The following is a 23,884-nucleotide window of genomic DNA, read 5'->3' as shown; positions in this document are numbered from 1 at the left end:
ATGGACCAGATCCCCTCCAGAGGTCCCTTCCAGCATCAACCACTCTGGCATTCTGTGAACAAGCAGACTGTTGAATAATAAAACTGTTCAGAACATTAAAAAAAAAATGGTGTATAAAACATAACTTGGGAAAAAGTCTAAGATAAGACCACGAGAAAATGGAACAAATAGATGAAGAAGATTGTCCTCACTGCCTGCTCAGATTTTTCCATCAGCTTGTAAATAGTGATTGAAAAGAAGATAATGAAAGTCCCTGAGATTGAAAACAGGAGGGGTTTTTCCATATGATAGGAAAGGAATGAGATGAAGGATTGGGGAGGAAGACGACAGATTAATAACTCCCAGATAAGACACATGGAAGATTTTGGATTTGGATGTTCCCAAGGCAAGGTAACCAAGATAACAAGGCAAGGTTGTGTAGCTTAACATCTGAGATAAAAGATAAGAGGTGATAAGAGCCCAAATGAGATCTGCCCTTCAGTGGATGGACAGGAAAAGTAATATTAAATAAAATATTATGTGGAATAAGGTGGGATGACTCAGGACATGAAAGTCTTTCCCAGTAACACAGAAACCTTGAAAATGGAATTTTGCAGCTCATCTCTAGTTCCTCAAAGGCAGGTGAAGAGAAGAAGCCGCACTGAGCAGGGTGACAACCCTGAGTGGACAGGTCTGTGTGTCCCCTGCACAGGGGCAGGAGCTGGAAATGAGGCAGAGTTGAGAAGTAGAAGGGGAATCATGAGGTAAGGGATGCTGTGAGTCATTCTGACACACCATTAATTACGTTTCCAAGCTTGGAGTGAGATTGTGTCAGTCCTGCATGTTTGTCAGGGTGGAAAGTGCTGGCATGAGCCTGTGTGTGTGTCAAAGAGGCTTCCAAAGGGATTTAGGTGAGGCTGAAGTGATTCCTTATGGATGAGTTACATTCCATCCTCTCCCAGGAAGAGAAACAGTACAGGAAAAATGTGCACTGAGCTTGATGTAAAGCTCAGGATGAATATCACCTTAAGCCATCTGAAGATGAAGGAGCAGCTGTTTAGGGAGAAGTTGGTACTTCCTGGGAATGGTTTGCATCACCTGCACCTGTCTTGGATGCTGTGCTGGGACATGGTGCATTTCCATCTTTCAGTACCTTCAGGATGCAAAAATGTCCTCCTTCCACTTCTCCAGGCTGAACAACCCTAATTCTCTCAGCCTCAGTTCCCAGAGAGATTTTATTATTTTATTTTATTTTATTTTATTTTATTTTATTTTATTTTATTTTATTTTATTTTATTTTATTTTATTTTATTTTATTTTATTTATTTTTTAACACTATTACAATGATAATTGTGTTTAATATTCTGCTTCGCCCCTAACCTGCAGAATTATCTAGGAGATTACAATTAAGGGTAATGGTGCTGAAGCATCCAAAATCTTGCCCAGGCTTCATGTTCTTTAGCACATGCACAAATGTAAAGAAACATGGGGCAGATAGAAAGTTTTCAAACTTTCAGAGAGGTGTCAGAAACCTCTCAGTTTTCTCCTTTTCACCTCTGTAAATTGGATATACAAGTGCTCTTGGGTAAGACTTCCCTGTCTGCGACTAATAGGAAGCATATGTGCAGAGAATACACTGGAGAAACAGTTCAAGAGCATGTTATTCTAGGAGAAACATTATTTATGTGATGCTGCCAAAGATATCAAGACTTTTGGTTACTGGCAATGGATGTGCTCACTGGACAATTCAGTACCACCCACCCCTGTGCAAGCAAAAGTTCCTACAAAACATCTTTATCATTTAGGACTCTGCATTAGGGCTTATTGTCCCCTTCTTTCACAGATTGTATGGTTATAGTGAGTCACTCAAAGTGTTTATTCTGGAAAAGTCAATGCAAATGAGCCTTTAGAAGACCAAAATCTGAGCCTCAACTACACTGTGACACCCTGAGCCCCAGCACCTCAAGAACTCTGATTCCTGTTCTTAGTGTGAGTGAAAACAGTAACTGCAGAGTTTTGGAGTTTTCCTGGGCATGAGAAGGACAGAAGTGTGAGCCTTGAACCCCAGGCAGTCCTCACCCACTCTCCAGACCATGCAGACACAGAGCAGCAAGTCACAGAAGTAATTTCACCATTGTTTGTTATTTAACTTTTGTTTGTAACTATAGCTTTTGGCTTAAAGATTTGGAAAGAAAACTTTGGTAAGTCTTGTGTGAGTTAAAAGTATTTCTCTTCGTGTTGGTAATCCTTCAGGAACCAAAGAATCCATCTGCCCATGAACTGCTGGCCACCTTGCAAAGGGTATGAAGGGCTGGGGTGGAATTCCTTCAGTTTTCCCAATGCGGCTGAAGATTGCACCTGAGTGCAAAAGGGTCAAGAGATAAGGGCAGACAGGGAACATACAAACATTGGGAACCCCAGAACTGGAAAAACAAAGTGCATCTTCAAAACCCAAAGCAATAAATAAAACAGCAGCCTGCGGGAACCCTCCACAGAAAAAGTTACAGGCATGGACACAGGGAACTGAGAAATTGTTTTGTTTAATCTCAGTAGATATTGGACAGAATTGAAAAGGCCTCCAGAACTGTGTGAAGTGGATAAACTAAAAAGTCAGGTTAATCTTGTGCTGAAACAATAAGGATTATATTTAAAAAATTGGAAGGACTGGACAGAATGTTTTTCAGTGAGCCAACAGCAGCACAATTGTCTGTTCTCCTGATGAGAAAATTAATGGCTCTTCATCAAGAATAGGTAACATTGTGTGGTCAGCAGAGGAGACCCTTTTGGAAGTGGTTTCTCCTGTCAGCCAATGATTTTATTCTATCAAGGGTTCCAGAGATCTTTCAAGTTCTCTGGGCTTCAGGAAAGCACTGAAGAGAGGAAAAACTAAAGTTAATGTTGCTTCAGTGCTGTCTAATGATTAGGAACCATCCCATGAGAATATAATACCTCTGTGAGTTCAGTTTTCTGGTATCACAAAAAAGACAAGTTAGTAAATAACCAATAGGAAAGAAATGATTAATTACTCACAGTCCAATCAAAGTTGTTTTAATAAAGTCAAACAGGCTAAAATGGGAGACAAGTCTGCAAGTTCTGTGTGTGGGAGGAGATAGATTTATCTGGCAAGTGGCAAATGAGGCACTGATAACTTTCTCAATGGCAATTATTGCAAAATACAAACTGGTGGAACTTCTGGATGTACATGGAGAACATTCAGTAGAAGGTGGGAAGTGACCTTGCCTCTATAAACTGCTCCATTTAAAACTTGTTAAATGATGTGTCCAGCCCTGGAGAACATTTCAGAAAAGTCATCTAAACAATGGAGAGAGTTCAAAGGAGAACTGCAAACACAATCCAGGGCAGGAAAGCAAATCTTTCACTACAAAGCCTAAGAGGTTTAAATTTCTCATCAAGAAAGGCCAAGGAACAACAAGGAAAGGCCATGAAAACAACTGCTGGTTCACCACCTTAATGGCTCTACCTGGAACTGTCATCCCCATCTCTTTGAGAAGGCTGGAAAATGTTCTAGCATGTTTTATATGTGGCTTTCCAGCAGGTTAAAATAGAAAATGAAAACAAACACTGCCACAGTAACACCTTGAAGAATTTGAATTAGACTGTATTTTGGGGTAGGATGAGGCATCAGAAGTTTCCATCCAGATCTTGCATGGTATTGAATATCCACATGGCAGGAGATATTCTAGCCACCCACCTTACTTCTTTCTGTGGCCACAATATAGCCCTGACATCATTGCTTTTAGGAGATATCAAATGTTAACAAAATATTTCAAACTGCCAATCCACTGGAAAATCTGAAATAAACCTGCATTTAATTGGTGTAATTTTAGTCAATATGCATATTTACTCCTCATCTCAGTCCCATTTCAAATTACTCACATTGCACAGAGAAAGTGTTAAAGACTGGGCGTTAAACTAGTTAAATAGTCTTTGGTAAAACTATATTTGAAATAACTCAAATCATAGTCCCAGTTCTGTCTGCTGGGAGAGGGGAAATTCTCTTTTCAGCCACTGCAATTCCTTGGCCATGAAATTCAAAATTTGTAACAATTTGATGACCTCTACATGATTTCAGAGTGATGGAGACCCAAGCCATGGTTGGTCTTTCACCTCTGTGGCATTTTCCCAGAGGGCCAGTCCCTGATTTTGAAAGCAGCTCTTTAGGAAGCCCAGCCGAGCTCAGTTAATGTTCAAATCTCAGGCAATTTGTGCAACAATGTCAGCCAAAACTCCTGCATGTGCAGAGAACAATGTCGAGCTGTTCCTTTTTTTATTTCCCTTGAGCTTCCCTCTCTCAGATAAACTGACATTTTCCCTTCCACCATAATCCAAGCATAATTCTTGTCTGAAACATACACAGCTGAGCCAAACTTGGCAATAATAATTTATTCTGTTATTAGCTTTTCACTCCTAAGTATTCGTTAGTCTGGATCAATGGTGATGGATAATCAAAGGAAACAGGATTACACCCTAATCCAGATCTTCCGCTGCTTTGCTAATAGAAATGTCACTCCTCTCTGGCTGTGGCAGATGTCCCTGATTTTAAGGAGTCCAGCTGTGCCTCAAGAGGCTTGGGAGGTTCTGAATTCCAGGACAACTGAAGGCCCCATAGGTGCTCTTTACATTTATGCTGTACATGTACATGCTTTACATTTGGCCTTGCTCAAACCTGCCAAATCCTGTTATTTTTCTTTTCTTCCAGACCAGGGAAAATCATCCAGACTCAGTCTTCTTTTCTTCCCACCTCCAGTGATCCAGTCATTATGGAAAACTGAATTAATTGCTGGTACAGACTTAATTTATGCAACACTCTTGAGCCACTGTGGCTCTCCAGCTGAGCAGAGAGACAATTCCTTCCAGGACCCACATCTTTGCCAGTTGAAATTCCCAAATCCCTGCCCATTGTACATTTTTCCATCATAGATGTCTCATTCATCCACAAGTTGGAGCAGTTTAGGGGGCAAAAGACTAAAGGTTTGCCTTGGAAATCCCTTGGGAGCTGAAGTCCACCCTGAGGAGTTCTGCTGGATGCCGTCAGATTAAGGGGCTTCTCCCCTCACTTTCAGGCCAGCTGAAGGGTTTGGGGATGAGATTCCCATCTCCTCTCCTGCCCTGCAAAGGCAAAAAAAGAGATGCAGGGCCACTGCAATTAAGAAAGTCATCCACCGTCTAATTCCAGCTTTTGTGATCCAGCTGTCGTGTGAGTGAACTCTTCCTCTCTTACAGGAATGGGAAATGAATGCTGACACGATTTTTGACTTTTTCTCCTTGCCCTGGAGCTGGTGGATACACTACCCCATGTTATGGGAGAAATCCGGTTGGGGTGAGAACTGTGGGAGGGAAATGACTGCTGTTTGAGTCAAACCAAGCAACTGACTGGTTTCTCCTGTTTCTTCCTTGTTTAGAAGGTCTTTGCCATTGAGTGCCATCCTGCCTTCCATTTTTTCCACCTTTCTTGAAGACACACAAGTGCTCCTACCACGTAATCCATGGGATAAAGTGGGAATGCAGAACAGGGATGAGTTCTAAAGCCCACAAACTCTTGCAAATCTCTCCAAAGCAGCCAACTGAAGCCATTCTTCCTCTTCACTAGTATTCAGAGTTCAAATTCCTATGTCTAGGCTGACTTGATTGTCCTTAGGCTTTGCCTTGTGAGCCTTGTTTCTCAGAATCTCTTCTTTCTTTTAAACCAATCTTATGGCAAATGGCAACGTTTTTCTTTTTAATTTTAATTCTTTTTCTGGGAGTTGGACAGATCAGTGCAATCCAGACAAAGCATCTGAACTATTCACAGATATCCTGACAGCCCCACTGGAAGAAAAAGGTTGGAAAACTGTGTCGTATAAAAGCACACACACATTTCTACAGCAGAATATAAATACTGAGTCTGGAATTACTGAGAGCTCTGCAAACCCTGGTGGGGGGTGTAATTATCCCAGCCTTCAGTGGCTGAAGGGAATGAATGCACAAATTGAGGGTGTGACCCAGCTCTCTCTGTGCCACATTAGCCATCGTGGGCTCCTCTCTGACTGTCTTTTCCCATTTCTTACAGGAAAGTTTCTTCCCAGCTGGCTGAGACACATCACCACACCATGTGCACATCCAAAATCTATTTCTGTCCCAGCCAAAGGGTTTATTTTAAGTTGCTGCCTTGTGGGCAGTTTTGGGTTTCCCCTGGACACAGACCCTGACCCCAGTTTACCCATGGGATGGGGACTGCAGTGCAGGGATGGCACAAACATGTCTTAAACCTCCACAGGAACCTCTATAAGAGCTCGTTTTGTGGCAGCATCACTGGTTTATGCCCTGCTGCAGCATCAGCGGGAACACAGGGAAGTGTTCACACCCTTACAGAGCACAAATCCATAAGCGCTTAACACTGGAGTCTTATTTCCTTATGACGTCAGGAAGGGATGGAAAAATAGGAGGGAATTTAATCGGGACCGTTTGCTGCTGCTCAGATGAGAACAAAGTCACACAACCACAAACTGAGAGATGACTCTGAAAAGGCCAAAAGATTTAAAGCTTACTGGACCACAGCTTTGCTTCTCTTACAGAAAGCTGGGACCCAGTATAATTTATAGGCTTTTTTATCTTCTTTTTTTTTTTTTTTTTTTTTTTTAAGTTGTGCATCTCTGTTTTTTTGCAAACTTTCCATACTCCATGGTGCTGCACATTGATGCTTTTCTGCAAGGAAGGAAAATGGTTCTTCCTATAAACATACACACATCATTTGTGTGAATTTATAATTGATTTAGAATTACTTCTGCAAGGAATAATTAATCCATTCCAAGTTGTAAGGGAAGGAATAATCAATACATTCCCCACTTGTTCCTGAAGAAATTGAGTAAGTCTTGCTAATAATTTGTGTCACAAACAAGCTTTGTAGTTTTGTGCATTAGAGTTCACTTTGAGGTAAAGATCTGGTCAATGTGGTCGATGGTGTCTCTGAGCATCCAAAGTGGATTTATAAATACAGTCATGTGCCAAAAGTGCCTGTTTCTTTCCACTGACTGGAAGGGAAACAAGTAAAACTAACAGAATATGAAGTGTCTTATGTTAGATGGGTGAATGCTACTATTTCTAAGGACTTTTTCTTTTTTTAAAGTGATTTACTATAGTTATCCCTTGGTCTTAGTCAAGCTTTGAGTTTTCTGCTCCGGTAAGCAAAGGAGAATGAAACCAGCCAGAATTATGAATTTGAAGTAAGCTGGAAAAATACAGCTAAGAGATAATTATCAATCATTCATGATCAAAACTGAGGAAGTGATGGAGGGCTTTGCTGGGATCTTGTTGTGGTGTGGTATTTCCCATTGGTTTATGCCTGGAGTGATGGAGCAGTGAGCAGGAGTAAAAGTCATGAGCATTACTGAGTTAAAAGGGGCAGTCGTACTCTGGAGGCACAAGGTTAGAATTAAGATGAACCTTGAGGATTATAAAACTGGTTTGAAGTACAAAGGAGGTTCTCTATAGAGAAAATTCACTGTATTATAATCATAAAACATTAGGTAAAGAACTACATTAACAGAACACAAGAGAACCAAAAGAGGAAAGTTTGCAAGAAAATAAGTTGATCAGTCTATAAAAAATAAGATGGAGAACCTTTAAAAATCTTCCAAATTTTTGAGAGGAAGGGAATTAATATTTTCCAGTATACATGCTGTTTAGCTTTTATTACAAGGGAGATTTGGAAAATTTTGATGTAAACACTAGAATCAAACATCTAAAGGAGTGCAGGAATCCTCCTCCTGGAAGAAGGTCTTTGAGACAGCCCAGAGGAGCTGGGGGGGGGATTAGTGTAACTGGAAATTCGGGGAAGACTCAGGAGCTCCCAAGGATGATCCATTTACTATGAGTTTCTGGCACAGCTTTCTGTAAGAGATACAAGTGCTCTGCCTATGGTGACTTTGTTTGACTGCCTCATTTCTGCAACCTGTATCAAATGCTGAATTCCTTTGCTGCTGCAATGTGATCTCACAGATTTGACAATTCCAGCTGACACTTCCCAGGCTGTGGCTGTGTGATAAACCCAACAACGTTCACCTCAAGGCTTTTTTCTGCTTGGGAAACAGGTCAAAAGATTCACCTCGAGGTCTCCCTTTTATTTTCCCTATCAGTTCAACATCCAGTGCACTATAACACTTGGCAGTTAGAAGAAATTCATTATTCTGAAGAAGTCTCTGATGTTGAATCAGCACCTCGGACTGTGCCAAAGGCAAGCTGTGAGCCTGAGCAGTGGAGCCATGGGGAAACAGAGCACAGAGCACACACAGTGATCAAATCTGGTGACAAAACTCATGGAAATCACAAAAAAAACTTCCCTGGAAACAACCAAATCATCAGCATTGCTGTCATGGAGCTTTGGAGCTTAGGGCAACAGCAGCTTGGACTGTGCTTTAAAAAACCAGGCAAACTCTGATCTACACTGAAAATACTCCTATAGCAATAACAATGGTTTATTCACCTCCTGTGTTTGTGATGAGCTACCAAGGCTTTCATTAGCACAATCACTGATGTGTCATGCCTCCTATTCTTGGCAGACTTATTATTTTATGTAACACAATGTGCGGGGCAAAAAAAAAAGGAAAAAAAAATTGGTCAACCTCCTAGTAATGCACTGGGCACAGGAAATTCAAAAGGACAATTGTTGCTAAATATGTACACTTAGAAAAATGAATAATATCTGGAGTTCAGCCCTCGATGTGGTGGCATTTTCTGAGATTGAGAAACAAAATATTTCACAAGAGAGCTGGGTTTAAATAAAAAGTATTTGAGAAGGTTTGTTTGGAGAAAGACATAGGATTTTCTTCTATTTTATCGTAAGGGTTCATACCCCCTTTCTCACAAAAATGTCTTTCCCTCAGAGTACACTGATGTTTGTTTGGTTAATATCTATTACTGCTATGAGAAGGGCAATTATTAATATATTTATGCTGCTGGAAGTTTGCTGCTGCTATCAGTAGAGTGGGTGGCTTCTCTCTCCAGCATAAGCTTGGGGAGAAAAAATGCCCAGTTTGGAAGAAGTCTGAATTTTGCCTTCTGACAAAAAATGTTCCTGATGAGACACAACTTTTCTGTTCCTTTTCCCTGGCACTCCATGCAGTGTTTCAGAGAACAGGCAGTGGTGAGGACTTTGTGGTGCACAATGCTGCATCCTCTGGAGAGATGCTGCTGTCAAACTTGGTGGCACGAGGCAATGAAAAGGATAAAAAACTCTGCTTCTTGATGCAGGCTGGTTTAGCAGTTGTCTGGGTTGAAAGATAGTCATCTTTATTATTTCACGTCCCAGATGTGTCAAAAAAAGGGGATAGCTGTCCTGTCACTGGCAGCTGTGCAGCTCTGATGGCCAGAGAATCAGGATTTCCAGGTAAGGGTAAATGCTGACTCTGGAGCTGGGCAGCCCAGGCAGCCTAAAAGGTTGGTTAAATGTAGACAGTGCAGTGTAAATATCTGAAATCCAGGGCTGTGATCGTGCTCTGAAAATGCTCACAATGAGAATTTGTTGAGGGGCAGGCAAAGGACATGAGAGCAGCTGCACCCATTTTCATGGTAGACACCTACAGCTGGGGACAAATGCCACCCATGTGGCTTTGTTGTTCTTGTGATGAAAAACTCTGCTGTGCTTACAAATGTCTCACTGCATTATAGATGTTTTCAGAAAGTCCAGTGGGGTCTTCTGTTCTCAGAGGAGATAACAACTTGAAATTGAAAGCAAACTCTCTGAGGACATTCATGAGTGATTTTCTCTTCAGATGCTTTCAAAATGTCCTTCAAGAGAAAACAAACCTTAAATCATCTTTTCTGTCAGCCTGGGTTAAATTGGTCAGTGATGTCAGTATCAGCCTCTGCTGATATTGAATTTCTTTTAATTTAATTGTACAAACACAGATTTTGTCCATTTTATATTCACTGATAAGCTTTTCTCTTCTACTGTTTTATTATGGTCTGGAGGGCAAAAACAAAACAAAATAGAAAATGAGGACCAGAAAGAGGGAAATGCTGTAGCAAGGAGGCTCAATATATCCATAAGTAGTGATTTTTTAAAAAAAAAAATATTTTAAAGAGGATTATGTTATCTAGGTGAATGTGGAGGAATGTACAGACACTTTTTGAGTATAAGAAATGGAAAAACTTGTTCAGTCTTCAGGACCTGCTTTGATTTCACTGAATCATGAAGTACCTAAATGAAAATTCATCCTGAGAACTTCATGCCTTGGACTTTTGCTTGTTAGAGGGTGACAGCCCATCTTGCCTCCCAAAAGAGCAGCTGACTCATGTGGTGGATAAATAACTGCTGATCCCCCCTAGAGGAGTTTGTGAGAATCCAAGTCCAGCTCCACAAAGGGATTTCAGTGTCCAGCTCTGTGGGGATATTGCAGGCTCTGAGTTTTCCATACAGGGTGTGGCATTCCACTGCAGGGAACTGCAGAGAGAGTTCTCTTAAAAATGGATGGCTGGGGATGAAATTAAGCCAAACCAGGGATGCAATTAAGCCAGAGCTGTATCTGAGAACTGCTTATTGGTAACAGAAACAAGAAGGAAAAGGAGTCACCCCAAAAAAAAAAAGAGGGCTAGAAAAGACAGAAAAGAAGGAAAGGGAATGGAAAAGGAATGGGGAAGATGAGATGTCACAGTCTGGCTCTCTGTGACCCCAAGTCTGGTCCAGCTCGGCGGGAGAGTGGCAAAAATAGAGGGATGGGAACGATGGAATTGCCTGAAAAATAAAGAACTTTAATAGCAAAATAACAAACACAGAAACCACATCATCTGAGGGCCAAGATCCATAGATGAGGGGTGTGGCAAACATAACAATTTATAGGGGTATTCTGAGGGCAAGGGTCCAATCACAACACAAACTTGGAACATGACCTTGTATGTGACAGGTCACGAACCAGCTGAGAACAAGGACCAGAAACATGACCTATTCTAGAATAATTCCATTAACATACCAACTCCCATGACCACGCTCTTCCCGCCATGATACCTGACCAGATATCTCCCTTTCAGCATCCCGCACCCCATGGTCTCAGGTGGATGCCTCCTGTATATGGAACTCAGGCTAAACCACTGTTCATCCCAGCTGGTTGTGTTCCCACAAGGAGAGAGAGAGAGAGAAGACAGAGAGGAAGAGAGGGCGTTCCCACCAGCTGATCAGGGAAGAGCTCTTGGTGTCCAGGTGGCCTGCGTGGCTTCACGGGCACGGCGCCCGCGGTGATGGCCGCACACGCGGTCAGCGGTGCTCGGACAGGAGGTCCAGGACCCTGGACAGAGTCGTGGTGAGGATGGCAGCGGTGGGCTGGGTCGGGGAGGCAGGGTTGAATGCAGCCCAGGCAAGGACGTGGGGGAGAAGTGGCAGGGTGTGGAATCCTCTGAATCTTCCCCCCTCAGGAAAACCCTCGGAGCCTAGCCTTGGAGAGACTGGAGAGTCTTTCCCCACCTGGGTGGACAGAAAGGACTTCCTCATCGTGGTCTGCAGCACTATTGCCAATCTAGATTAGATTGCTTTCTCCATTGGCTAGTTGACCCTTCCCACCTCAATTATTCATCCCTCGACCCCCCTACAGGTTGCTGCCCTTTGCCCTGCCCTTTGTACCACCCCTGTGCCCTCCCATACTTAAGCTTGTGCACAGCACATGGTCTTTGTCTTTTGTCTCTTGTTCCCCTTCTGTGGTAGTTACATTTTTCTCTCTCTCAGGATTTTTTCATAGAGGAGCACAGAGGAAAGAAAGAGAAAACAATTTCTATTTCTGCTCCTTGTTTTTCCCATGTGGAATGTGTTTGGAGAATTGTTTACCTGGGGTGATTGCTTGGTTGGATTCTGGTGAGGATTGTTTGAGCCTGGTGGCCAATCCAACCCACCTGTGGCTGGACTCTCAGAGAAGGTCACGAGTTGTGAGTGAGTTAGATATGGTAGTTAGAAAAAGTAGGTTTGTAGTTTTAGTATCTCCTTTAAATAGTATATTAATGTATTGTAGTATAGTTATAATAAAGAAATCATTCAGCCTTCTAAACTGGAGTTGGACATCATCATTTCTTCCCACTGGGTTCACCTGCATTTACAATAACCAACAAACAGCAGCGAGCCTCAGTGACAGCAGAGACCACTGGCCCAGTCCAGCCTTTCTTTTCTCCATTGATGGAGACCTTTTCACAACCTGCTTGGAGAAGCTCCTTCACAGTGTCTCCTACTGACTGTCTCATGTCAGGTGTTGCCAGGCTAAGCCTCCCCAGGAATGAGGCTTCCTCGACTCCTGGCTGCCCCCTGCAAGTGGCACCTGTACACTCTCTCCCTCCCTCCCCACTCATGTCTCTGACGCCCCTGACAGCCAGGCTTGAGACTAAATCAAAACCAAATTGGCTTGTCACACAGGGAACAAGTCCAGCTGAGCAGCTCAGGAGAGAATGTTCATCAGCTGGCATATGGAGCATGCGTGGGTGCTGAGAGTGGCTGGTAAGTGAATCCCCTGGAGAGGGGGAAGTGTGTGAAATATTCCATCTTCCCCAGATTTAGGAGCATTAAGTCAGAGTTTCAGTCTGAAGTCCCTCCCAGTTTGCTTGCACTGACAGGTGTTGGTTGTGGTCAGGCAGCTGCTGCAGAGAAATTTCCAAGCATCTTTACCTTGTCTCAATTTCCACCCTATACTTTTTGCATCAGCAGCATGGAGAGGTTCTGCTTCTATCCAGAAAGTGGTTTGAGCCCAGGAAGCAGCTCCTGAGTGTTGCTGCAAATCTGTTGAAATTTGTGAGTGTTATTCTTACAGGAGACTCCACCTGTGAACTACAGCTTTCTGTATGTTTTCATTCTACCCATCAGTGCTCAAATCCTTCCTATTTCTGAGATGTTTCAGGCAGGATACATGGATCCCTTGGCTCTTCCCTGTTCCATGGCTTTGCTGTCCTCTGTGGTGGTGATGGCTCAGAGGGGTGAAAGTCCATGGGCAGAAGTGGAAATTTCTCTTGTCTCTGAAACTGGAGGTAAAAAAAGCCTTCCTAGAACTGCTTATTGCCTGCTAAAAGGCTTGTCTGGCAAAGTCACAGAAAAACGAATTCTTCTCAAAAGAGGAGTAATTGTATTTTGCTGAACTTCCCCTTGTTCTTTCAATCATTTGACTGCTGGACTTACGTTCATTTCTTCTGCCCTTAGACTTTGACTGTTCCTTCACCTAAGAGGGAAATTCCCAGAGATTTCATGTTAGCCAAGACCAAATTTGAAGTCACTGACATTTGTTTCTTGTTAAAAAAAGCAGAGATCCTGAGCAATCTGATGGGTGGGATCACAGAACAAAGCCTACCACTTCAAAAAGTACATTTGTTTTCTGAATGAAATGTTAAGGGACATTTGTGCTATAGCCATCCAAAATCTGATTTGTTTTATGCAAAAAAGGATCAGCCCTGAGATCTTGGCAATGAAAAATCCATTCCTGTGAGCTTGATTTTTCACTCAGCTGTCTCTAGTGTAACTAAATCAAAGAGAGGTTGGGAATACTCTGGTCTAAGTTGTCTGTGAAGAAACACCCCTCAGATAAAAAGCTCCTTTTTCTTCTTGTTTCCAACAGATCTGTTCTTAATTGCCTGTCTCAAACACTGACATAAATTTGGCAATCATCTCTATTTCTAGAAAAATCCAAACTTCACCTTCAATTGTGGTGGATAAGCTAAAACCATGCCCAGAAAAGCTGTCTGCACAAACCCCAGCTTTTTTCCTGATATGCAGGAAATTGGATTTTGCCCTTTTTTTGGGGCTTCTGGTGGTTTTGGGGTCACTTTACTAAGCACCAGAGTCTTTGCCGTCAGCCTGAGTAGCATGGGATGGAGCTTGGTTTTTGGAAAGGTGATGTAGTGCGTTGGGCACTACAGTTAGATTTGTGTTGTGGTGGACATTTCTGAAGCAGTCCAACTGTTCTGTGCTTTCTCTATTCACATTTTCTCTTCCCTTTTTCCTTATTATACTTATAGCATTGTATAATTTAATTTGTCCACAATTCCCTCTGTTTGTGCAGAATATTTTTTCTTTCGTTGCCATCCCTTTCCGTTTCCTCGCTTGGCGGTTTTTCTATGCACAGGAAAAGTCTGTCTCTTTTATTTGTGTGTACTCCCTGTTGTTGTTTTTAATTTATTTCAGATTTTTTTTTCTCTTTACTGCCTGAATGACCATTTTGTTGAGTCACTGTGGCACCACGTTCCAAAATATAACAAGAGAGGTTGGTAACATTCATGAAAAGACAAATGGAGAGTCTCAGGATGAAAATGAAAGTGTGAGGTGACCAACGGGTTCAACACCAGGGTGGTGCCCAACCTGCTACTCTTGAGGTACATTTAATGTTTGTGCTCTTCACAAAGAGGTCTGGCTTTCTTGGGGTCCTGTCTGTGGCACAGGCCAGTCAGGGATACCAAGGGGAGACTTGATCAGAAATCAGGGGAGCATTTTGCAATACTTCCCCAGTCATTTTCCCACCTTCTGAAAGTTTTCCTTAGAGAGGTTCTTCCTCACCTTATCAGTACTGATACAGACGTGGCTTGGTCATCCAGGTCCTAATTGTAGGAAGAGGTGAGTAAAGAGGGAGTTTCCTGTGGACGTGGGTGACTATCTGGGCAGCTCCATCCCATGGAACTGTCCCAATTTGGGACACATGGAAACTCTTGCAAATTATTCACTGAGCTCTGCTGTCTCAGTTCCCTGAGGTGTGTCATACATGTCCTGCCTGGGTCTTGGGCACCCTCTTGGAAGGATCAGGAAAGCTGATCACTGGAGAACTTTGTTTCAGATAATGCTGGCAGTAAATAAAAAGTTCCACTGGACAGGATACAACTACAATCAACGGTATCTTATATTAAAATTCCACTATGTTCCACTATTCGGTTAAATTTGATTTGTCTGTCACATTGTTCCTCATTGAAGTCCCACTCTTTACTTTTTCCTTTTTCACTGGTACAGTCCTGTTGTATAAGTGTATCATAAAACAAAAAGAAAATAAAATTTGCTATGTGAAAAATCAAGAACATCTGATGCCTAGAAAGAATAAGAACTTGTGTATGTCAAGCTGCAGACATCTGGGCTTTTATTTAAACTGTTTTCAGCTTTGTCACTGAATCATCTTTTGAAAACCAAATATATTTTAAACCCCCCCTTATTGGCTGTCTAATACTATCCAGGTGTGTATTTGATTTTTTCCTTCTTACTGGCATATTGTCCAAATGAAAAAACCTTGAATTAATTTAAGTACAATTCAGAAGATGTTACCAGTGCATTAAAGAAAGAAGAGAAAAGAAAAAAAAAAGGAGGCAGAGAAGTAGGCTGCTTTTAAACACCCATCCTTCAAGAGCTGTGCCTGGGGAATTACTTCTTGCCTCTGGAACAGATTTGCCTTGGTTTGAAGTCAGAGCAGACCCCGGGATTTACTGCTGGAGACACTCGCAGCTGCGGAGCGGGCAGGGATCTGAGAGCTCAGGGGTTAATCTGAGCCGGGTGTCCGAGCCCCGCGGAGGTAAAGCCAGGCACTGAGACCTTTTGCTCCGAGAGGCTCTGGCACTGCCAGGAGGTTCATTTTGTCTGCAAAACCAAGCATGTAATTTCCCTTCTCCCTTGCTGTCCCCTCTGTCCCTCTGTCTGGCCAGTCCTGTGGCTCAGCGGCAGCAGAGTCTCCCTGGAGACAGCCAGGACAGCTGAGCTGACCTTCAGCAGGGTGGTGAGTGATGGCTTTCACTGCAGGACCTGGGCTAGGTAGCCCCCAAATTGGCTTTTTCCTGCCAGTCAGAAGGGGAAGGCTGGGGCAAACCTGAGATGCCTCTGTGCTTGGAAGCAGAAAAGTGAAGAAACGACATAAATTTAAAAAAAATAAATTAAAAAAAAAATCATCCTCGGCATCCAAATTACATGCATTTAAAGCTTCCAGCTTACCACAGTGTTATGGCAGATTTACACAGAGATTAAAAATGATCCTTCACCAGTGAACACCAGCTCGCGTGAGCTGTGTAAATCCAAGTGTCTGTACAGCCGCCAGACTTGGCATCCAAAACATCTCGGAGTCCACAGAGCCAACAGAAGGGACATTTCTACCTTTTTTTTTCAAACAAAACAGAGCTACTGAAGCCTCTGGAGTGTGGATTTAGCTGTCAGTCTTATTTACTACTTTCAGCTGTTATCTGCTGCCGCTGAAGCTGAGCGTGAACAACTTACCCGCCTGCACTGATAACTTTGCTTTCTGTTTCAGCTCCAGACAGAAATCCCATCAAAGCTTTCATTCCGATCCACGCGCTGAAAGATGACACAGGAGTTAAAGAAGTGAGGCTGAAATTCCTAAGGCTCTCCTAAAGATTTTTCCAAGAATTTAAAAAAGCCTCTTAAAAACGGCGGCAGAGATCGAACGCTGTTAAGGGAGGGGAAAAGAAAAAAAAAAAAAAAAAAAAAAGGAAGAAAAAAACTTTGGCAGGCAAACAGTGTCTTACATCAATCTAGCAGTCAGCATCTATGTAGATGTTCTTTCCTCCTTTTGTGCAACACCCCTTCCCTCCTACAGACCACCCAAAGCCCTATAAATAATCCAAGGACTGTATTTTTCCTCCAGATTTCTCTTCAGACCTCAAAGGGAAAATATCAGGCAAAGGAAGGGAGAGAGGGAGAAGGGAAAGTGAGGAGTGGAGAGAGAGAGAGAGAGAAAGAGGAAAGATGGCTAGTGAATTCAGAAAGAAAATATTCTGGAGGGCAGTGGTGGCTGAGTTCCTGGCCATGAGCCTTTTCATTTTTATCAGCATTGGCTCGGCTCTGGGCTTCAACTTCCCCGTGGTGGCCAACAAAACATCAACGAGGTCTCAGGACAACGTGAAGGTTTCTCTGGCTTTTGGGTTATCCATCGCTACCATGGCGCAGAGCGTGGGCCACATCAGTGGGGCGCACCTGAACCCAGCTGTCACCCTGGGGCTGCTGCTCAGCTGCCAGATCAGCATCTTCAAGGCTCTCATGTACATCCTCGCCCAGTGCCTGGGGGCAGTGGTGGCCACAGCCATTCTCTCGGGAGTCACCTCCTCTCTCCCAGGAAACTCCCTGGGGCTTAATGCTGTAAGTAGAAACTTTGAAGTCCTCCTTTATTTTATATTTTTTTGTTTTTAATTTTAAAGTAGAAATGTAGCAGCTGTAATCTACTAAAGATGTGGGGGTTCTGTTGGTGCTGGTGACCTTGGAGAGCCTGACTGTTTATTGTAGGAGAGAATCCAGTCCTGACTGATAACCAGGATGTCATAGGGATGGTCCTTCCTCCCCACCCTCATTTTGGAGCTTTAGGACATTCTGGTCGTGATCGGTTTTGCTTATGTTCAGTTTTGTACATCCAAGTTGCTGCAAGGTGGTTTTTGATGCCAATTTAACACTGAAATCACTGGCAGTTTTATGAGCTTTCATGGTTCTGAGGGTCTCTAAGGTGACATGTTGATTAATGTGCATACACCAGTGTTGTTTTGGCTTCTGTGAGTGTGGTTCACTTTCAGTACTTAATTAATGGTTTGTGTATCCTGGTGATGGCTGCGGTGAAAACCCATGGGAGCAGAGAGGTGTGCAGCAAGAGAAATCCCATCCCCAAAGGTGTGGGCACTACCTGTTGCATTAGGCAGAGTGCTCAGATCCTGCCTGGCAGAATCCCAGCTGCCCATTCTGTGCATTTCTGGGCAAAAATTGGAGAAATTCTGAATTCTTACGTGTAAACTGGAGGAAAATGTGAGGCAGCTACAGGTAACTGGGGTGCAGGTTCCAGCTCTCTCCCAGCCAGATGCTCACATCATGCTGCCTAAAAACTGCCTGGCCACAACTCCTCCTCCTCAAAATGTCATTTTGCTGTTTTTGTTGCAGGATAATAGGAGAAAAAAAAAAAAAAAGGATAAATACACTTTTAAACTTGAAATCATCCCACTGTCAGTGGCAATGCTACAGCCGCTGCAGGACACTCAGTGCTATAAATGGAAATTCCTTCTGGTCATTTACTTGACCTGTTCTCTTAAGAACAAGTATTTCACATATTTTCCTTGGCCCCTTTCTTTCAAAATATTCCTGACTGCAGTTTGTAAATTGAGCTAATTTGAAATCTTCTGCCCATTTGTAGTCATAGGGGTATTTGGGACATCATGCTGCAAATGCAATCTCTTCTGAAATAATTGGGCAAAACAGCAATATGGTTTTGCATGTTGTAATTTGACATTGCTGTCAATTCAGAACATGAGTCAAGTTTTCAAAACAGAATAAAATCTGATATTAAGGTGATTCCTGGGCAGCTCAGTATCATCCACCCTTGTGTTACTCTGTGAGTTGGCTGCTCACCTCCCTCTTTCCTGGTGCCTGCAGCTATTCCATCCTGCCAGCGCTTTGGAAATTTTGATGGGTTAACTCAAAACATTTTGGGAAAGAAGAGCAAATAGTTTTATTGACTCCAGAAGGCTCTGGCTGCGAGTGTGATACATGATCTTTTCCTCTGAAACCACTGACAGAGGGAACAGCTCAACCACATGGGACAGGGTGTCCGCCCAAGTGGTTTCCTCGAGAGGTCCAACTGCCATTAAACACGGGAGGTCTGGTTTTGGTAGCACTTAAGCTTGGTTTTTCCCTTTTGCTTCCATAAAATCCTGATGACTGGTTCCTTCCTCTTACCAAAGCACTAAACCTGGCCATTTGTGAAGGGGGGTGAAGCTCTTCTTGCCTGTCAGTCAGTAACTCCTCAAGCTACAAAGGCAAAACCAGGCAGGGTTAAGTCTCCATTATATAAATTTTACAAATCGATCGGCGATTTCTGTGCAATGGAATAACACAGAACATAGTTTCTAAAAGCTCTGGTCTCACTGCTTGTCTTTGGGAAATATTCAGAATTTTGTTTCTTTTTTTTTTCACATCCACTTATAAATGTCCTGGCTGGAGGAGCAGTGGGGAGATGCCCCTGAGGATAGTGAGGGCAGCAGCTGTTCTGCCTTGTGAGAGAGAGCTAGAGAGGAAAGGAAAGGAAAGGAAAGGAAAGGAAAGGAAAGGAAAGGAAAGGAAAGGAAAGGAAAGGAAAGGAAAGGAAAGGAAAGGAAAGGAAAGGAAAGGAAAGGAAAGGAAAGGAAAGGAAAGGAAAGGAAAGGAAAGGAAAGGAAAGGAAAGGAAAGGAAAGGAAAGGAAAGGAAAGGAAAGGAAAGGAAAGGAAAGGAAAGGAAAGGAAAGGAAAGGAAAGGAAAGGAAAGGAAAGGAAAGGAAAGGAAAGGAAAGGAAAGGAAAGGAAAGGAAAGGAAAGGAAAGGAAAGGAAAGGAAAGGAAAGGAAAGGAAAGGAAAGGAAAGGAAAGGAAAGGAAAGGAAAGGAAAGGAAAGGAAAGGAAAGGAAAGGAAAGGAAAGGAAAGGAAAGGAAAGGAAAGGAAAGGAAAGGAAAGGAAAGGAAAGGAAAGGAAATCCATTCATTCATTTCCCAGTGACAAGCCTGGAGTACCTGGGGAGGGGAGGGCTGAGAGAAAACTGGGGTTGAGCCCAAAGCATGGGGGAGCAGCAGCAGAGGGGCTGTGCTCATGCAGAGCTGACCTCAACAGGGCATATCCTGAAACCACAGCACCGAGGTGCCTCCTTCAGCAATGAGCTGGCAAGGAGAAACCACAGAGCTGCTTTTTTTTGTTATGGTTTTTAACCTGAGGACAAGAAGGGGAGGCTCTGAGCTGGCATCCCTGCCAGCTGCTCTGTCTTCTGGCCCTTCTTGTGGATAATGAGGTGTGGATTCCCTGCTCAGAAAAGGAATAGAAAGGAAGAGAGTGCTGCTTGTTTGACAAGGTTGGGCAGAGGGTCTGGATGTGTGTGGCTTTGTCCTCTGTTCTGACCCTGCTGTGCTCTTGGAGAGGTGTATTTTACAGGAAAAATGTGGTGGGGGCAGTATGTAATGGAGTGACTGGCCATCCAGTGCTCCCAGTGGATACTGGGTGGGGTTGCATGCCTGAACTTGGATTTCTCCTGCCTGGCTGCAGGTCCTGCACTGAGGGACCAAGCTGAGAGCCCATTTCCACTGGCTGCTCTCTAAACCACAGAGAATGAGAGACAAAGAGAGGCACTTCAACCTTTAGATGTGTTGAGTGGCTTCCAGAGACACCCAGCTGCTCTTTGCCATGCTGAGGCTCCAGGCTTGGAAGCCTCTGCTAAGAATCCAAAATTAAGTGGGATAAATCCGTGTCTTTCTCATTGCACAAAGGGAAGAAAGGAAATGCAATCAAATGAAGCACAAAACCCAGCCATGGACAGTGCAAGGCTGAGGAGAAAGAAGAGAGGATGAAAATACAGGATGTTCCTTTAACATGTTCAGTATTAAGGTCTGGTTTACACTAAGACAAGCAAACCAGTCACACATTAGGATTTTGATCCAAACTTTGCTTAAGTCAACAGACATATTTTTAGTTACTTTGGCTGGTCCCAAGTAAGACATTTTGGACAACACTCAGAGATGTATTTAGATTACTGAATCCTTTTAAGACACTTAACTTCCAATATATTTTAGTAGTGGCGTGGGTTCCAAAGTAAAAACTTTGAGAATTGGAGAAGCTGGAAGAGGAGTATGCTGTGTGTTTGCCCTTCTAAAAATTTAAATATTTTTCCTTACATCATCTTGTATCTTTTTTTTTTTTTTTTGGAAGCTGGACTACTACACATTACAAGTTTCCATTAGGTAAAGCTGCAAGAATAGAGAATACCAGATCCAAAATGCACTCATCTGCCAGTAGAGCTGGCTATTGTCTGCTGAGGACAGATCTGGAGTCTGGATAATGGAACAAACTACTCAGCACAGGCAGTACCAACAAAGAGCTCAAGCAGGAAAGAGGGGAGAGAAGAGACTTCTGTGCTGTAAAACAACACAATATTTGCTGTTAAACCATGTTTATCTGGAGAACTTTTAGCAAACTTTTAAAAACATGGTCAGAAAATTTCTTTAGCTCAAGTTATTTTATATTTTTATGTCTATTTGTCTATCTATCCATCTATCTATCGAGATATATATATAATAACCTGAGCTAAATATATAGGTATATATAAATAATTAGAATTTTGTGACAAATGCAGACACCACTCCACAATTTTCACAATTTCATAGTTTTCTGTGTTTTGAAATAGTGATGAGAGTGCCAGGAAATGTGTCCCCTAACTCTCGGGGCTATAATTTGGAAACTATTTGAAAACTCTTCATTCGAGTTTATGATGAAAGACATTATTTTAAAAGTTATAAGTGGATCAAAAATTGTAGGCAAGAAAAACAGACCTGGAGGTAACGTTGCTCGGGTAGATAAAGGGAAAAGAAAAACAACCAAGAATAACAAATAGGAGGGCTTGGGTTTAGAAAACACCCAGTGGACTGATAAATGTTGTTTGTGTAACTAAGGAGCTCTCTGGAAAAGCCAGAGGAGATCTGTGGCCAGTGGATTCAAAGGTCATTTTAAGACAGGTGAATATTCATATGGATACTGTTCCTGGAGCATAGAGAGTTACTTGTTGCTGGAACACCCTTTGAATTTCTGCTGTGACTGGCTGTGTCTCTGCTGCTCCCTGGGGCTCCCCAGATCAGGATCAGCCATGGCAGAGTTGGTGCACACAAGGGTGCCATGTCCTCTGGGGATAAACACCCCATGTCCAGCTCTAGATTTCTCAAGGGCAGGGAAAAAGGAGGCCTTGGCTGTCTTTGACTCCTCGTACCAGGCCAGTATCTGCTGCTTTGACCTTCCAGCCTCACCAAAGGCACACCACAGAGCCACAGAATCATGGAACAGTTTGAGTTGGAAGAGACCTTAAAGACCCAGCCCCCTGCCATGGGCAGGGACACCTTCCACGAGACCAGGTTGCTCCAAACCCCATCCAACCTGGCCTTGGACACTTCCAGGGATGGGAAGGAGTTCTCTTTCCATAAGTACTCCCACTTAGCTGGATTGTGATCCAGCAGCATCAGAGCAACTTGGATCCTCAGTGCTGGAGATTTTTAGGTTTTTTTCCTTTACTGTCTACATGCTCCAGTCTTATTCTGGGGAAGATACTTGGGGAAGATGAACAATCTTTTGTCTTCAGGAGAGTGGAGAACCGGATGTGATAAGATATGTGGATTCTTATCATCTAAAGATGATCTTATCTCTAAGGGAGAATTCACCATGCTGGTGAATTTTCTCCTAACAAATTCCCAATTTGCATTTCCAGTGCAAACATAATGTTGCACCAGCACTGGGAATTCCCTTTTGTGTAACTGAGACCTGCCACACCTTTTACTGGTGTTTGTGGGTCAGCACTGAAGTGTTTATACTGATATTCCCCATTGGACGCTTCCCATCTTTTAGAAACTTCTCAGAGGGGATTCCCCATGGGAATCACCACACTCCCCACGTTTGGTCCACACCAGTGGCCTTCTCACCATGGGGAGCAGGACTTGCCTGGTTGCCCTGGATGACTCAGTGTTTGCCTTGTGATTTCCCTGTCTCCTTGTGCCCGCGCCCTCCGAGCCCGTTCTCCAACCTCCAATTAAACAAAGCCGGCTCGAGTTGGAAGAACATCCAAAATAAACTGAGAGCTTGACGGTGTGAGGGACAACTGAGTAAGTGATGCTGCTTTTCCTCTGAGTCACTGTGGAAAATTGCAGCTCCAGAGGTGCTGCTGGATGGACGAGACACGCAGCTGAGATCCTGACCTTTAGTGCTTATTGAAAAATCCTTGGATACCTTTTTTTTTTTTTTTTCTTTTTTTTCAAATGTAGATAATATTTTGTGCCTTTCTGAAGTCTAGGAGAGTGAGGAGCTTCATTCTCCCTGTCTCTGCCCTCTGCCCTGCCTATTATTGATCCAGGTTAGGCTTCTCCTGCCAGCCTTGCCTCTGCTGGGACATTTGCATGCTTGAGGACTCAAACATTCACAAGGGACCAAAAGCTGCTGCCTTTCTAAAATGAGCAAAATGGTTCCGGTACATGACATTGATCTGGGATTTTTATTTCTTAACAAAGACTGTCACAACAATAGCTCATTGTTCACTGTCAGTTTTTGCAGCAGAGAGCTTTTAAGGCTTGCCAGCATTGTACTGAGAGGCCCCAGCAGGGCAGGTGGGACACAGGAAAGGCACCTGCTCAGAACTGGCCTCGGTCTTGGCCTCTTTTTAATGAGTTCACACAGTGACAGCAGAAACATCTGGGCTGAGATGTAAACCTGATGGTTATCACCCATCCCCCAGAGAATCTGGGGTTATGGCTGTAATCCTTATCTCAGATCTCTGAGCTTTTTATCTGATTTCCATTTCCATGAAGATTTGCTTAGCGCCTCTCTAATATCCCGGGAGCCATATCCCGGGATTTTGGCAGGGGGCACGGAGGGGTGCAGCAGCACGGCCTTTTCTGGGACAAGGAGAAGCCCTTGGTGCTCACCCTCCTGCAGCCCTGTCCTTTTGTGCTAGAAGAGAGGAGATCAAAGTGGGGTTTGTGCCACTGGATCCAAGGATGAGCATTTGGAAAATGCTCTGCAGGCCTCAAACTAAAGGTTCTCTTCATTTATTTCTACTTAAAAATGGTAGAAATCCCTGAAAAGGGTGCACACGGGTGTTTAAAACAATGAGTTGCCATAGATCTAAAAACATTATTAATTTGGTAATTAGTTAATATTGTAATACAAGTGGAGTGGGATTCTCAGAGAACGATTTTTTGTGTGTTAGATCAACTGTCAAACTAAGTAGGATTTAACTAAAATTCATTTTGCCACCAGCTTTCCTGAGTGATCAATAAACCATTAAAAATGGTTTCCTTTACACAGAGTTCTCTGATTACACCAAATATATTTGGGTGTTCTGTGTGTTATGTGTTTGCACACCCCCAAACACACTCACACACCAGAGACAGATGGACAGAAAGAGTCTTCAGATGAGATAAACCCAAATTTCAATTTTT

The 23,884-nt window shown here is 43.1% G+C and overlaps 1 protein-coding gene across 2 annotated transcripts in view; it reads left to right on the top strand.

The window, feature by feature from the left end:
• Positions 1–23,884, top strand: part of AQP1 (aquaporin 1 (Colton blood group)) — a 60,260-nt gene that overhangs the window by 24,837 nt on the left and 11,539 nt on the right. The window contains exon 2 of one of the 2 annotated variants that reach the window (XM_053937420.1): positions 16,639–17,053. In XM_053937420.1, coding sequence (XP_053793395.1) covers positions 16,664–17,053 — 390 coding nt within the window. In that variant the 5' untranslated portion in view covers positions 16,639–16,663. Of the gene's footprint in view, positions 1–16,455; positions 17,054–23,884 lie in introns of those variants that run through there. The other variant, XM_053937412.1, reaches the window with a different exon arrangement.

This window comes from Vidua chalybeata, chromosome 1 (assembly GCF_026979565.1).
Source record: "Vidua chalybeata isolate OUT-0048 chromosome 1, bVidCha1 merged haplotype, whole genome shotgun sequence".
Classification (NCBI taxonomy): domain Eukaryota; kingdom Metazoa; phylum Chordata; class Aves; order Passeriformes; family Viduidae; genus Vidua; species Vidua chalybeata.
The sequence above is the reverse complement of the archived record's forward strand: the minus strand, read 5'-3'. Positions and strand labels throughout refer to the sequence as shown.